The 17,480-nt window shown below is 41.7% G+C and overlaps 1 protein-coding gene across 7 annotated transcripts in view; it reads left to right on the top strand.

The window, feature by feature from the left end:
• The window catches only part of LOC137283455 (calcium-activated potassium channel slowpoke-like), a 139,685-nt gene that overhangs the window by 6,532 nt on the left and 115,673 nt on the right, over positions 1-17,480 (top strand). For all 7 annotated transcript variants that reach the window (XM_067814960.1, XM_067814959.1, XM_067814956.1 and 4 more), the window contains exon 2: positions 2,478-2,643. In XM_067814960.1, coding sequence (XP_067671061.1) covers positions 2,478-2,643 — 166 coding nt within the window. The remainder of the gene's footprint in view (positions 1-2,477; positions 2,644-17,480) is intronic.

Here is a 17,480-nt window from a genome sequence, read left to right as displayed (position 1 = left end):
CTATTCAGTCGTACATTTATGCGTCTCTTTATGACATGCTGACTAAGCGATGTACTGATGCCCTGGAAGCGTACTTAGACTGGGTTTATTTGTAGTTCACCAGACATTTTATATATGGTAGATTTTACCTCACCCGTGTCAAGTTTAAGTTTTGTTTGTTTTGTTTGTTTGTTTGTTTGTTTGTTTGTTTGTTTGTTCAGCAGTGTTTCCATTATCTTTAATGTGGCAGTAGGTTGTAAATAATCAATTGATCATCAGAATGAGCAACCATCTATGCAACTTGGATATGTAAAAACTTTGTTGATATTGCCTGATTCACCTTTACAGAAATGATTATGTTTTATAGACTAGTTCACTTGTGGAACGTCATCCAAGACATATTTAATCTGTGGTGAAAATGTTGGGTGTTTTTCACTTATGAGCTGAACATTTGAGACATCTGTCTTTGATATGCTTGAGTGGTGTGTTAGTGAGTGATTTGGGTTTTATGCTGCTTTTAAGAACATTTCAGCAGTCATTGCAGGGAACTCAAGAAATGGGCTTCACACATTGTACATGTGGGGCATCAAACCTGGGTCTTCAGCATTATGAGCGAATGCTGTAACCACTCGGCTACCCCACCACCCATATATTAATGAATAAATAAGATGGGTTTTACTCTGGTTTTAGCAACGTTCCACCAGCATCACAACAGGGGACTTCAGAACGTGGCTTCACACATAGTACCCAGGTTGGAAATCAAACCCAGGGCTTAGGTGTCAAAAGTGAACACTTTCCCCACATGGGCACTCCACAGCAACCGATTTACATAATGTACGTCAGAGTTCATACATGTATGAATATATAGCATTATGTAATCATGCCACAATTTGTCACAATCACTGATAAAATTATAGTGCATCAAGATGCTTTGTTCATGAATTTAAAGTGGATCAGCCTGGTGCTGTTTCTTACAAGGATTCCAGGAAACCAGGATACCAGGCTCTGCTTATTGATGGCTCAAATCCTGAAGAAACTGTATTTGTATCCAAAAATTGTTTCTGACTTTGATAATATGTACCCCACAATGTTGCATCTTAATGCTTATGTTGCACAGTATCACAACTAAATATCGTCTCTGGTATGGCACTATGTTTCTACAGCCAAATATTTCACACAGAATCCCCACAGAATCACTTTTCTGAGTCAGCAAGTGTTATTTCCATATATTCATTCACACAGTATTTTAAAATTTCTCACTGATGAACTATGTGTGCTTTCCTGATAAAATCATAATTTTAACACAGTACAATAGCTGTATTATGATGATCTGAAAACACCTCATAGACGGTTGTAACACATCAAATTTCTAATCATCAGGGCTTCTGAATTCTCGTATTGAGCGAGAGAAGCATTGAAACTAACATGTCTGATGTTGCAACTAATGTAACCATTTATATTGGGAGTCACAAAACATAAAAAGCTGTTATGTTGCTTGCAGATATTTAATACATCCTGTCATTCAGAGCACTAGGGTGCCAGCAAAAGGGTGTTTTAATGAGAGTGTATCTATTTACAGTGGAAGTTTGAATTGCTCTGATTATAATCCTGATTCAAAGGGGTAAAGGAATGAAGCAGAAACACTTTTGAAAGCTGACAGCTGATTGGTTCAAGAGCCATCCTTCTTTTTGATTGATCGCTCAGGGTTCTCCAGCAGTAACCGTCTAATGAGTTTAGTTTTTATGCCACTCTTAGCAATATTCCAGCAACATCATGGCATTTCTGACTCTAGAAATGGGCTTCACACATTTGCCCATGTGGGGAATTGAACCTGGGCCTTCAGTGTGAAGAGTGAATGCTTTACCCGCTAAACTACCACCCACTGCCTTCTTCACCGAGAAGAATCAAGTCCATCTAACAGTCCCTGTACTACATTAGTTTGTTTTCTGCCAACCCCTTTCTGTACTGCTAAAGCTCTTCATGAAGAAAGTCTAGATTTCCTTAGCTTCTGAATCTAACATCTCACTGGGGCTCATTTCAATTTAAAAAAGTAATTATTTGTTTCTATCAAAATTATGTATATTTAGTGACAAAGCAATATTCTAAGAAAAATGCAGCAAGATGATCTTTTTAATGAGATTGACTGTATGTTTATCTAAGAGTTTGATGTAGGCCTGCCATCACTAGTTTCAAGGGTCCCAAGCCTTAGTAGTGAAACACCCACAAAATCCCTTGTTCTATTTGTTAATTTACAAAGCATTTTCTTTGCTTGCATGTATGTGATTTTATGTCTTGTCATATCTCTGTTTCTGTGTCAGTTGTGTATTTTTCTTACAAGACCATGACTTTGTTCAGCAAAGTGATCTTGGTGCGCAGACTGTCATAAATCTATTTTAAAGGATTAGGATCAACTGATCGTCTTAGCGCTGATGACCCTTTGTAGGTGAGGCCAATACTATAGTCACTAGCGTAGTGATTCTGATTTCTCTTTTCTCCAGATCTCCTTCTGCCCAGAACCAGAAGGCGGCTGCCACTGTTCAAGGTCAAGGCCAACAGGGGATGCTACTCAACAAGACCCCTGACCCTGAGATTGGATGGATGACCGAGGCCAAGGACTGGGCAGGGGAGCTTATATCAGGACAGACCACAACTGGCAGAATTCTGGTGAGTACTCATCATGGCACGTTCTCCTTGTCTATCCTGCATTCTCGATTCCATTATAAATAACCTGGACCCAGCTGCCAGCCTGTTCTTTGGTGTGAGTTCAGATCAAATCACAGAGGTACAAATAGCTCTAAAATTGAAATAATCTGTTCTTTCATGACCGAAGTGGCGATATACAGAATCCCAAGGTGAATGGATGCACACAATGCTAAAACAAATACGGTTGCTCATCCTGACTGGTTTCCTTTGCGGCAAATGGTGTTTACACTTAAAAAGTCTTCCATTACAGTTTACTTTTTGGCTGAAATATATGAAGCTCATGTGTTTTGATGAAAATTGATCTGTCTCTAAATGTGCCTAAGGGCCATTGTTATGAATTTCTGATGGAGCTGCGAATTGCTCTTCTTGTGTGGAGCTCTGGTAGTGAGTGAGTGAGTCCAGGAGTCCAGGCTGGAACTGAGATTGTATACTCTAAGTATATAGGATGTAGATGTAGTTGTTGTAGTGTCATCCCATAGATGACATCCATACCTTGTCAGCTTGTTGATGGGGTTAACCTCTTTTGGTCTGTGGACAAGCCATTTACCTCTGATTAAAAGATCTCTGGACCAATCTCATTTCAGGATTTTTTATGTCTGCAGTGCTAATTTCCAATGTGAGGCTGAGGACATTCATAAGTAAATTTAACAAATTTCATCTGAAGTAACTTTGATACAATCCTTGATGCCCATTGTGATTAGGGATGGTGGGGTAGCCTAGTGGTTAAAGTGTTCACTCCGAAGACCCAGGTTCGATTCCCCACGTGGTTACAATGTGTGAAGCCCATTTTCTGGTGTCCCTCACCATGATAATGCTGGAATATTGCTAAAAGTGACATAAAATTACACTCACTCACTCGCTCCCCATTGTGATTATAGGGGATAATATGGGAGTGATAAGATGATATCCTTTGCTTGTCAGCCTGTTGATTTGGATTAACATCTTGGTAATCTGAGCAACTATCCATCTTTGGTTCATAAGGTCTGTGGTCCAGAGATCTTGTAATTGTTATGGCCTTTACACAGACCAACTTTGGAGGATAGATCAGGAGGGGAGTTAGATCTGACTTCTTCCTCAATCATGTCTTCATTTCTTCATCACTTGTTGAAAATAGTGATATTATTATGGTATTTACACAACGATATTTCCAAAAGCTGCTACATCACAATCACTGACAAATCTGCCTCCCAACATTATAAAGCATCTGGTTCACAAACTTCAACAATGATTTTTGTAGAGTACACCTGGGTAGTAAAATTATGCACTCTGAACACAGCACTACTTGAAATATGTCCAGCAGAATATATAACCCAACACATTTATAGTCAAGATATTTGATTAGTAGAGACAAACAGCGTCCAATTTGTACAATATCATTAACACATGCAGACTGTTTCTAATACTCTGCGCAGAAACATACTTGAGCATGTTTGAGCTGATTTCCCATGTATAGTCAGGATGTAAGTATGTGCAAGTCATTGAACAGCTGAAGGCTCCTAGGCATGGATCCCAGAACAGGATGGGCTTGATTACTTTGGCTCACTCTATTTAATTACCTTCATTATGGTAGGTTTTAACTGTGTAATTAACAGAGCAACTGCCATAGAAATGCATTTTTTTTAATCAAGTAATAGTTTTACAGAATCAAATCTTTTTCCTCCAATGAATTTCAAATGGGACTTATGCTTTGTTGGTATGGAAAGTCATTTTCATCATGGCATAAGAGTTGGGAAAGTTCTTTCCAGAATTCGTACCTGACTGATGATATATTAAGATGAGGACTGGAAGGTTTGTTTGGAAACTAGCTGATCTAAATTGAGTTGACTGTGAGAACTGGGTTAGAAGTGGTCTTCAGTATCCCTGCTTGTTATAAGAGACGACTACCGGGATTGGTAGGTCAGGCTCACTGACTCGGTGACACATGTCATCAGTTCCCAGTCGCACAGATCACAGATCACAGATCACTTGCATAGATCACTTGCATAGATCAATGCTCATCATCAGGTGGTTGTTTGGTCCAGACTTGATTATTTACAGACTGCTACCATATAGCTGGAAAATTGCTGAGTGTGGTGTTAAACAACAAACGACCAACTTTATACACTGTGAACATGAGTCTGAATAGAGCCTGGGCCTATTGATGTCTGTTTGTGTCCAAAAACACCAAGGTAAAGGTCATTGCAATGTTAAAGGTCATATGAAATGCAAAACACAATTTGCAGATTCTGATATCTTTTGGTCTTACAGAAACAAATTACTGAAAATGCAAATTCGACTTATAGAATTGATGAATAATTTGACGTAAAAAAGCCAGCGAAATAGCAGTTCAAATGATTCACTAATTTTGTGATAGCACTGGATGAAAAGATGGTTTCACTAGCTGTACTGCGCTGCTCTCATAGTGCATGTGCAGTGATTAGGTTCACACAGTTTGAACTGGGATGGTGACTTGTACACCAAGTGATGCATGCAAGAATTATCGCTACTGTCAAAGTTGGATAACAAGAGATGTTTCTGGAGATTACAAGCATCTTGGGTCTGCAGTAATAAATATACAAGTGTTGCATTAAAAGAACTAATTTCATTGCTAAAAATTGCTGTATCAGCTTAAAAACTGAAATGTTTTAATACGTGTTTATGGAGACAAAGAAAGATATGTTGATAAGCTGTCTCTGTCATTGACAAAACTTAATGTCTGTTTTGTTGGCACTTACAGTCTGGTTCATAATTATTGAGAATTTTTCTTCTTACTTTGAGCTATCCTAACACCTCAACTGATTCACTGATACTTAAAACTAAGTAATGGTATAAGGGAGGTAACTCATCTTGGCCTACTGAGTATAGTACAATTAGAGTTACCTCCCCTGAATTTGTAGCAGACGTCATTTTCCTCAGCACTGTCAACAATGTCTGCTGAAGATAAAAGAAGGTTGATTTTTGAGTTGTGTAATCAAGGAATTGATGATGTAAATACATTGGCAGAGAGAACAGGAACTCCTCTTTCTACTGTGTATAGGATTAGGAAGAATTTTAAAGAGGGAAAGGATTTTGGGCACCGGAAAGGAGCAGGGAGACCCAGAAAATTGGACTTCTCAGATCGCGTCCGGCTGGGAATTTTAGCGTCTAAAAAGCAAAGGGCAAGCATCTCCAACATCAGGTATGAAATGATAGGAAGGGGATCAACAGTTGTATCAAAATCTACAGTTAGAAGAAATTTGATTGATCTTGGATGGGAGAAAAAGACTGGAATTCCTTCTCCTCTCATGAAACAAGAACATAAAGACAGGCGTGTTGAGTGGTGTTTGGCACATGAAAACTTTGACTGGGAAAATGTGATTTTTACTGATGAAAGCTCAATATGGGTATATCCCAATAATGTGAAAATATGGACAAAGTCTGCGTCAGCACCGTTGTATCGACGACCTAAATACAGCCCAAAGTTTCATGTATGGGGAGGGATATCCTTATTAGGAACGACCCCGCTGTGTGTGTTTGAGGGAAATCTGACAAGTCAACGCTACACTAACATATTAGATTATTTTCTCCTTCCAAGTGCACATGTGTTTTATGGAAATGACTGGATTTTGCAGAAAGATAATGATCCTAAACACACCGCAAAACATGCCAAGCAGTGGTTTCAGGAGAAAAATGTGACTGCATTACCATTTCCTGCATATAGTCCTGACTTAAATCCCATTGAGAACATTTTGGGGATGATGAAGGAATGTGTGAATCAAAAGGGGTTGACAAAAATTGAAGACATGAATAGAGAAGTGGTCCGATAGTGGGACAGCAAAACTCACAAGACACTAACCTCTCTGATAGGAAGTATGCCTACCCGTCTTAGACTGTGCCGTGAAGCTCAAGGAGACTTGATAAAATATTAAATTGTTACCTACACAAGATGAAAAGGTCAGTTCACTTTCACAAAACATTCAGTTTCATCTGATTTGTTCTCGTTTAATAATATGAAATGCTTTAGCTATTCTCAATAATTTTGAACCATACTGTATGTGTCGGCCTGCCTGTCTGCAAATGACCATATTCAATACACAACTTCAGTCACTGACCACATGCAATTTGAACTAAACACCTCTCAGGCTATACACCATAGACAGAATAAATGGATGTATGGCTCATGCACCTGGGTTCTGTCATTGTCACATTATGTAATTACACAGACAGGCAGGTGTGATACTTGTACTCATGACATGTTATTTATCTGTGGGGGGCAAACTGCATCCATTTTTCCCAGATGACTGATCGGACGGAAACTGGTGCCAACTCACATTTTTTGTTTCAAGTTCTGCTTTGTACTTTGATGAACGTCAGTTTCCAGCCACACAGTAGTTCACCATCTCAGTATTTGTTGGTTGGATTGAATGGAAATGCAGACTGCATGTATTTACAATACCCAACATCTCTGTGTACATTCTTTATGGATAACAACTTCTTCTGTTGTATATGACATGACGTTTTGGCATGGATTCTTCTACCGTTATCACTTTTGCTTGACAAAGGTATATGAATCCATACCGAAACATTGCATCATATACAATGAAAGAGGTTGTTATCCATAAAACAAATATTACTTTCATATTACCCACCATACTTCTGAAATGCCAATCAAACACATCATCCCTGTATACACACAATAAACCTTCTGTGTATCAGCAAATGGACCAGCCAATAAACAGTCTTCGTAACACTTGAGTGCACACTCACCCGCTCTGACCAGGTTTGGTCTCCTAGGTGCTCCCTTGCGAGGAAAGTAAACCCAAGAACAAAATATTGCACTATTGATTTGTGATTATGCTTATAATTTCATTTGTTTATTTTGCACAATCAGCAATGTATATTATATGTCATGAACAAGTCATAATTGTGTTTTAACTATGTTTGTTTTTGGGGTTACATGTGACCCCTAAGGATGTATTACCTGCAGTGAATTCCTGGATTCATAGAGTTTGCTCACTACTAAATTGAAATAATCATTTTACAAGGATCGGTAATCTCCTTTGAGTATTATATGTTTAAATTCCATTTGTACTTACTGAAACATGAATTTTGCAATAAATGTGGTTTACGTAATTCTATACATGATATAATTTTTCTTATATTTTATTTATGTATTTATGTATATTATAATCAATTAGGAGAGATATTCAACTTCAGTACAACTTTTTCTTAAACTGCATCTTGTATTATCATCCTAGAAAATTTACAAAAGCAACTTGAATTTCCTTGATCTTGATAAAGTGAACCAACATAGACTTCAGTTGTCTGTAAGTGTAATCCCTGTTCTTGGAAGTAAACCGCCATCAGTTAATTCTGTGAACAGGTTTTGCTCAGCCTTTATTTCATTTTCATGATCATGGCAACCAGTCGTGTGTTGATATCGATTTGTTACTTGTTTTGTTCAAAACATGTCAAGTACTTTTGAAGTTGTAAGTTTCAGTTGACAAAAGCAATTCTGTGCTTTTCCAACTTTCGTCAGTAAAAGTAATGAGTAGGTAATGAAGTGTAACATATTCTTTACTGAAATGTTATTTGTTGTGATGCTTTATATCTAGCAAATACACTTTCAAGTAACCATGGAAACAAGTCTCTCCTTTTGGTTGGATCCTAAATGGCAGTTTGTTAGTTCATACTCAAGTTTTTCCTTGTATCTGGAATTCAAACAGGTTCAGTTCAGTTGCTGCTTGTGTTCAGACTTGATTGTAAATTCTATTATCTTCACTTGTTCACATTCTAATGACATGATAGCTACTGTAGATTTCCATTGTTGGACTTCAACTTTGTGCATCATTAACCATTTTTTGTAAGGTAGCATTGATCAGAATATTATTGAAGTTGAATATCACGATTATTCCTACTGAAACCATATCTGGAATGCATGTCCCAAACTGTTATGTACATTATTCACAATATGCACTGCCCTCAAGACTTTTGTTACATATATTGTAGGTATGTCTCATATTAGTCATAAGACCTGTCAAGATATGATGCGTTGGCCTTAAGGCAAACACCAAACATTTTGGTATTCAGTGGTTAAAGGTTAAACAATGGGTTGCCCTTGGGCCAGTGATTTGTCACGCTCAGTCCACACTCACAGTGTTGATAGGATGTATTATTGACCTTGGTCAAGGCGGTCCCATTTCCTAGTAAAACTAGGTGGAGATAGTCTCTATGCGGATTACGTCCATTGGGGATGTACCAGGAACCAGTGATCATGAGTTTGAATCCCAAGTGCATGTTTCTGTGTTTGTGTGCACCATGGATCTAGTTTCTTTTCACAAAGTGATTGTTTGAAACCTCATCAAACTAGGTGTGCCTCTCAAGGAAAATGACCCCCATGTTTTTTCCATGTAGTTAATTTTGGACCTGTAAGATCCACGTTAGAATTGATCTTCAGTAAATCATGCTTGTTGTAAGAGGCTACTAACGTGATCCCTTACTGACTTGGTTGACACTTGTTACTGGTTCCCAGTTGTGTAGATTGATGCTCATGCTGTTGATCACTGGATCATCTTGTCCAGACTCAAATATTTACAGACCACCGCTGTGTAGCTGGAACATTGCTGAGTGTGACGTAAAACTAAACTCACTCACTCATTCTTTCTACAGGACTCTGACACTTTGTGATACGTGTGAAACAATGTTCAGCACGCAGGCTGTCAAGCTAAAGTGTGATAAAAAATCTCATTTCTGAGCTTTTAATGATTATTCAGGCATTTTGGATGATATCAGTTAGTTTGCATATCTGAGAAAATAATTTTTCATCTATACCAAGCCTGATGCTTTTGAATAAAACATCACAACACATTTGCATGAAGATAAGTGGAATGTAAGTGGTCATTGTTTGGTGAAATAGTATTCCTGGTGCTTCATGAAGTGTAGAACTGCGTTCATTTCTACTTTTCTTTTAAACAAATTCCTGTTACATCATGTCAAAAGTAGTAGGATATTTGAATTTTTGGTTTCTCATCTCATTTGAAGTCAAGTTTCATTTTCATTTGTTTTGTGACCATGCTTTTGATAAAAAATATGAGTGAGTGTATGAGTTTATTTTTGCACAGCTTTTAACAATATTCCAGTATCACAGCATGGGACATGAGAAATGGGCTTCACACATTGGACCCAGGGAATTAACCTGAGTCGTTGGTGTGAAGAGTGAATGCTTAAACTCCAATAAAATGAACATTTACAACCTATGTGCAAAAGTGGTATTTCTTGTCTGCCATTACTGTACTGTAAAGCACAGTAAAGCACTGTAATGCACTTTGTGTCATAAGTCAATCCCAGTTGGCAGTGATTAGACCTGTGATCAGGTAGCCAATTAGGTGAAGGTCATGTATCAGAGTTCAAGGGTTAATTATGGCTGACAGCTATGTAAGTGGTGCTGTAGACAATGTTGTCATATATTGCAGCTGGCTGGTGGTTGAGCTGTTGTAAAACATTAGTTTATTAATCAATATTGGCATGTCCAGGTCTTCGATTTTACCTTTGTGTGTGTGCTGTTAAGGACTCTTTATTGAAGATGTAGTAGTATAGGGAATGATAGTTTTAAAACACTTTCATAAAACCCCTCTACAAAGCCTTATTTACTAAATAAGGCTTTGGTTGGGTCATTAGCTCTTGCTACTATTACCCCTACTACAAAATTACTGTGCCTTGGTAGGAGGTAATACTGTGCCGTACGGTACGATCAATAATTCTTCTCTTACAAATCCCCTACCCGGCCCATCCCTCAAGTAGTATAAGTTAGCTTCGTCGGCTTTCATATCCACTTTATCTATGTTGTAAGTTTTGACTGACCATATAGGATCGGTGGCTCGCTTACGGCTATCGCCCTCGTGTTCCCCCGGCTGGTATAGATACCTCACTAGGGCCCTATCTGGTATCTGTTTCTCCTTCCCACGCAATGGAGCGGCCGACTCTGCAACTATTGATTTTAGTTTGATAGCGTCTGCCGGTTTCTTACCGGTGAGACGGGTGACTTCATGGTTGATTGCCGACACCACCTTGGGTAACCTCGTGACCCATTCAGTCGATCGTTTTCCAGGGGTGGTCGTCTCCCTAGCATACTGATAGCCGAACAAGCGCTCAGCCAAAGTCCTATTAAATCTCTCAACTATGGCTTGGCTGCGATGGGCTCCGGCCGTGCCACGCCTGACCTTTGTATCGTGTTTGGCTAGCAGTTGTGACACGGCACCCATGAACTCCCGTCCGGGGTCAACTTGCAGCTCTGTTGGCCACGTCAGCGGGCTGCGTTTGTATATGCGTTCGAATCCTCTGGCTACCTGGGCCGAATCTTTCGTGGTCAAGGGTTCGGCTTCCTTGTAACGACTGGCTACATCCACTACGGTTAAGGCATACTTGTACCTCTTGTCGTGGGGTAGGAACAGTAGGTCTGCCTGGTGAATGCTATTAGGTATGTTAATACCGAACCTCCTTCTAGGCACGTAGCGTGGTGCCGGCAAATAGATCTGCCACAGGGCTTGTTTTTCAAGCCACGCTTTGGCTTCCTCCGGGGGTACTCGCGCTAGTTTAGCTAGCTTATCTACTGCGCTAGCTCCTTTCCAGTACCCACGCGGGCTGTAGTAAATAGCCTCAAATTTTTTCATGTCCATACGCGTATGTGTTTATACCATCAATAGCTATCCAACGTTTCGTGTCCATAGGCAACAGGGACGTCTTGTTTATAGTCAGTCCGTATATCTTATGTCCATCACTTCTAAGTGTGTTCATTTTATGTCTAAAGGTACGGGTCTTGAACAGGGCTTCCTTGAATCTGGCGTGTTTGATGTGTTGTTTCACCACATACTTCTTAACCCCCTTAGCCTTCCGGATCTCACTATTGTCGGCTTTCAGTATGGAGTACATCTTAGGTCTCAAACCTATGTACTCGGCTATGGGCGTGCCAGCACACTCGTCCTTCATCTTACCTAGGACCTTTTTATTTACCGTACTGTGTAGGGTATGGGTCTTAGGGTAGTCGCTGGTGTCGTATAAATCAAGGTGTTTTTTCATGTCCTCGTACACGTCCTCGGTTCGAATCTCCATCAGCAGGGAATCCGTGTCAGTGTACAGCACTTCACACCTGTCGCCGTACTGTTTCTTGAGCTCGTTGTAGTAAAAGTCGTACATCAGGTGTTTGGATAAATCGAGGATGCTCATCCCCACGTAAACAGGCCGGTTGAATTTTATGTGACTTTTCTTCATGTGTAGGGCAACCAGGTTGTCTGTGAATATCTTACTACGGTTGAATGCCGGACTGGCTATCAATCTCCTGAGCTTGTCTTCCTCACTCGACCGAACCAGCTTCACGGTCACGCGTTTCCTCAGGTTCTCCATAGTCTTACCAAACACCGAGTTGTTCATGAGCTTGTAGAGATTTTTCTCAAAATCACTGGTGGCTTTTTTTCGTAGGTCTGTGTTCATTCTGATGTAGGGCTCCATCCATGGACTCTGGTCGAACATGAGCACCCTGTGTATTTTGGTCAGCCTCATACCCAACGACAGGTACAGCTGTAGGTTGCGATAGTGAACGATGTACTTGGTCTTATTCATTAAGTTAGGCACGAGTTTTTCAACGTCTGTCACACGCCCACCTGACAAGTTATGTTGGTACTCAGACATCCAGTCTGGGTTAACCCTCATACGTTCGGGGGCCAGGGGGTAGCTGTTGTGCGATGTGTGTAATTCCTTGGGATACTCTAAGTCAGCCTCGAGGATATAACCTTTGTTCGAATCTGGTGCAACCCCCATAACATCAACGTGGGGTACCCATTCGAATCCCCCTGTAGGTAGATACTGACTCATGGCCCAGCCGTACAGGTTGTTTGCGTCGAGGTAGAGAATGTGATTGGTTGGTTTGTTAGGATCGTAACCTTTCACGTATTGATTATTTGCTTTCGCGTATCGTTTGGATGCCATGGAAATCCCACCTCGCAAACCTTTCTCAATGAATAGGTGCATGTCGTAATCTGTGAGCAATTCCAAATTAACTCCGGTCTTTTTAAGCAAGGCGTCCCACGACAGACCTGGGCTGGTGTAATACCATGCGGGGTCGAGTTTATACTGCTTGAAACATGTCCGCCTAAACGTTTCAAACACGTCGGCTAACAGCAGTATATCTGTCCTCAAGTACAGGTCGTGATAATCACCCAGGTTCTTACAACCCAGTTTATTCCATACGTTAGTCGCGTGCGAGTAATCATCTCGTGAGACGGACGCCTCATTCAGCTTGCTATAAAAGCAGTCAATAGGGGGTAGTCTGGTCTCGGTGAACTTAGCCCAACTATCCATGTACTCATAGGGGTACACACCCTTCCTCATAAGCAGGGGTCTAGTCTCGGCGTCTGTGTATCGATCGGTGATAGGGAAGGTATTGTTGGCCTTGACCAGACTGTCGAGTGACGACAGGAGGAACTGAAACGAGTCAATGAACCTAAGTCCGTTTAAGCTGAAGGAGATGTATCTCTCCATGTTGTTGGGGATGCACGTTATATTACCATCGATTTTCGCGATGGCCTGCATGATCAAGTGTGAGTCGTACCCTCTCAAGTTGTGAAAGACAACGGGGATGTTTATTGTCTTAGGGTTGATTTTAAGCTTGAGGTTGCACGCGTTGTGAGCGGCGCCTCTATACTTACCAGTTATGTGGCAGTGATCTCTCACCGAATCACCGTTAAGTGGTGAGTCACACACGTGACAGTTAGTGCTACTAGCGTGAGCTAGCCTGTCGGCTCGGGTCAGACGCATGGGAGCGATTTTATACAATGTATTCCTAATAATTTTTTCTTCCTCCTGCAAACACTTTAGAAACCTTTCAGCCGCGTCAGGGCCCCTATACACTACAGGAGCTTTCGTTTCCCCGTCACAACGGACGACAATGTATCCAAAACCGCAGGCCTTATGTTCCTGGGTTTTGTGGGTGAAGCTACCCCCACTAGGGGGTGTGGTGGAATCCCCACCCACAACTAAGGCTTCGAAGTCGGCGTATATGATATAAGGTACAGACATTTGGTTCTTGTGGTTACTGAATTGTAGGATATTATCACCTTCCTTAGGCATGTCGACTCGTATGGCCGTCTGCCCCACACCTTGGCAATCATCCCGGTGGGATTCTAATAAATCAGCTCGACTGAAACCGTGTAGGCATCGTACACAAAAGTGTTTTTCCCCAACGTGTTTCGACTGGTCGTGCAACAACCGGCTGAGATGTTTTATCCACGTGTAGTGATACTTTTCACCTCGCTGGATCATGAATATATTGATAACTTGGCGATCCTTCACCGGGCTGACCCTGTGTACTATTGTTGTGTTACCTTCGTGCCCAAAGACATTTATAGCCAGATTATTCTGTTTTTCTACTTTAGTGATCTGGGATATGGGGGTGGGTTCATCTATACCATCCCAATTAAGCCCATCGTCTTGGGGATAATTAGAAGGCCTGTTTGGATTAGTGTCAGCTGGAAATAAGGCTGACCTGATAGCTAACCTCAGGCAATCGTTTCCTCTATTCTTAACGTTTACTATGGCATGTTTGTTTCTATAGTAGGGAGGCAAGGCTAGGTATGACCCGCCTCTGAACGGCACGTAGTTAGCTATGTCTAGATAGACGTTATCGATTTTATCTACAGCCCACCCGGACCCCAAGTGTGTGTAGCGTTCTAGGTATTCTCGTATCTGCTGAAAACTATTATCGATTGATGCGTCAATGGTCTCTGCATGTGTGACGACCTCTTGTTGACCTCGGAAGTAAGGCTGAACATACTCAGTGACCCCTGTGGAGCCCTCCTTATCGAGCGACATTTTCACTGTGATCTGAAACTTGATACTTCCTAGGTTATTTAGTTCCTGGTTGACCTTATCAGCTATCAGAGGCTTGATATCTGTAATGTCTATGTTTCTATCAACGTGCATGCGCCAACCTCTCAAATAGTTGCCTACAGCGCGCTCAGTGCGCACGAACTGTAGGTCAATAGCTGTATTCTGTCGTAATAATTCTACAAGCTGTGGTTTTCTCATACGGGAATACCCGCCTAAACCCAAATCGTGTGCCTCGGCTTTCAGTTGTTTTACAGTGGGACGTGCTACGGGGGCATGTGATAACAATGCGGTTAACCCGGCTCTCCCCAGGTTTGAATAACCCGTGTGTCCAAGCTGTTTTGCTTGAGCTTTTAATTGTTTTACCGTAGGAGGGGCTTCTAAACCTAGTAATCTCAACAATGCTGACTTCCGCATTCTAGAATACCCGATAACACCTCTCTGTTTTGCGACCCTCTTGAGCTCGCTTACAGTAGACATCGTGTTTACACCTAAGAGAACTAATGTCTAATTGGTTCACAGTAAGGGGAGGTAACTCTTAAGTGGCTATCTTGAGCAGTCGCCTACGTTCTTTTATGTAGCCTTTTTTATTCTCGTAGATGAGTTGATGTCTGACTACGTTCGCTCCGTGAGCTTTACATAGACAGTAGTGTCCTTTAACCCCGATACCACACACAGAACACGTGTAGTTAGGACTTCCCATATGGAAACAACAGAACCCCTGATTCCTGCATTTCCTACCACAGGCCTCGGTCTTCCCCATAAGTATGTATTCGCATCGGTATGGAGCGGGTCTCATGTTTACTTATAAAGGTATTTTAGTTTAATTGCTTCGCAACCAACGCAGTAGCTGCTATACCCAACACTATGAAGCCCAGTTCACGATTCATTTGTCCCTTGGATGGTGTGTAGTATTGAGCGAGTGTGGGTTTATTGAGCGGTTCCAATTGTTTACCAGTTAGTAGGTAGTATTCTTTCATTGCTTCATCGACATCGTTGAATGTTTGAACGGCATGGTTTTCACGCTTGAGTTGTTCGTTAATGAAATCGATCCTCTGGAGGCGTTTTTTAGCGTACTCGTCCTGTGCCTTTTGTAAGTTCTCAATAGCGAGATCGTGTCGCTTCCTTTCTTCCTGTATTTCAGCCCCATCTCGTAGTTTCGAGAAGAGGAAATTACTCCCGGAAAATGCCAGGGCATTCACTAACGCCCCACCGACCATCATAGCTATCGTGGCCATCCCTATATTTATTTCATTATATTATCAGGTATGATCCCTTGTTTTACTAGGATGTCTTTTGTGGCCATCGCCATACCAAGGTTCATTATGAGCATACCCATATCCTGCAGGTTGAAATCTAGCTTGATAGTTGGTTGTTTAAGCACCATTTTAGTCAACCGAGCGTACCCTACGGCTAGACTGGCTACCACTGTGGCGTGGTATGCGTCGTTGACGAACGTTTTCCCCTCAGACATTATGTATATATAAAAATATTTTAAATTATAACATGATATGCGGGTCTACCATGGGGGATACCCCCATACCCCCACTGTTGTGGGTGGGGGGTGGTGGCTCACTGTGGGAGGCGTATAACCATGTTATAACCACGGCAGCAGTTACACCTACAGCCAACAACAGTCTGGTTGGGTTGGTCACTTTATGTTGGTTACACCACCGTTTTTTACCGGCAGCTACTCTCTTAGGATTCTTCTGCCTGGTTACTGTTGAAGTGGTCTCCACCGTCACTGGTTCCTGTGAACTCACTGTTTGGGGTGTGGGGGGTACCACCACTGGGGTCTCCTCCACTGGGGTTTCCTGTGCAGCATCCATCTATACTATTATTATTATTCTTTCTCTCAAATTGACAATGTTTTGCCGTGATAATCGCCGCCGTCACTGGAGCCAACAACATACCATATTTGTGGTACAGCCCGCAGCTGATAGAGCTCACGGCGTGTTCGATAAAAGGGTCTTTCTCGAGGTCCTCCCACAGGTAAAGTCGGCGCTCTGGTGGAATGGGAAGGAAGTGTGATACAATACCGGTGTATATCTGGGTCATAGCCGATCCTATTGTCTTTGTCATTTCTGCTCCGAGCCGGGACTCGTATCTAGCGTACAGCTTATCGATTTCTTCGACTGACATTTTGTGAATTTTATCCGGAGTGTAGTCTCCAAAGTAATGTTTGGCTTTGCCGCCAACAGCCAACGCCACCAGTTTCTCTCGCTTGTCATCAGTGGGACCTGCCGGCGGCGTGGGGGAGACCCCCAACTGTTCGAGCAATTCCTCACACTCCATCTTATAATATAACAAGTAAGATTTAGTTTTAACTATATAATACCCGATACAGACAAAACACAGAGAAATGAAGGTTAAGTTGCACACGACAAATACTTCAAATATCATAGCTGTGCTTAGCTTTGCTTAGCTTTGCTTAGCTTTGCTTAGCTTTGCTTAGCAAACTATATATGCTACTGGTTGGTCGGTCTTTAGTACGAGCTTAGCGTGTTTAGTTTCAGCGAGCTGTTTCTTCACCCGTTCCCGTTCTAATTTACTCATCACATCGTTCTCTCTCAAACACTCCTCAAACGAATCCCTGTCCTTGCAGTGAAATAAGGCCACCCATCGCGTCTGCTCCCTGAGGTCTTTCAACACCGAGTTGAACTTCTGCGTTAGCACCCAGACGCTGTGATTTGCATGCCGGCCGGAGAAGGCCAGGTACGATAGCATGTCTCTCTTTTTTGTTATCTCGCGATTAGCGCTGCAGTCGTCCAGTATAAACAGCGTCGGTTCCCCTTTAAATTTCTCGTGAAGAGCTTTCAACCAGTCCTGCAGGCGTGTTCCAGGGTCGATTTTATGTACGTCCGGGTCCGTCATCACCCAAGGTCGCGCGTACGTTTTATTCATGCTCAGAGTAGGGCACATGATAACAATGTTATCGAACACATCCTTGTAGTAACCCTCCA

Source organism: Haliotis asinina, chromosome 5, assembly GCF_037392515.1.
Source record: "Haliotis asinina isolate JCU_RB_2024 chromosome 5, JCU_Hal_asi_v2, whole genome shotgun sequence".
NCBI lineage: Eukaryota > Metazoa > Mollusca > Gastropoda > Lepetellida > Haliotidae > Haliotis > Haliotis asinina.
Note: the sequence above shows the minus strand (reverse complement) of the source record. Positions and strands in the feature narration are given on the sequence as shown.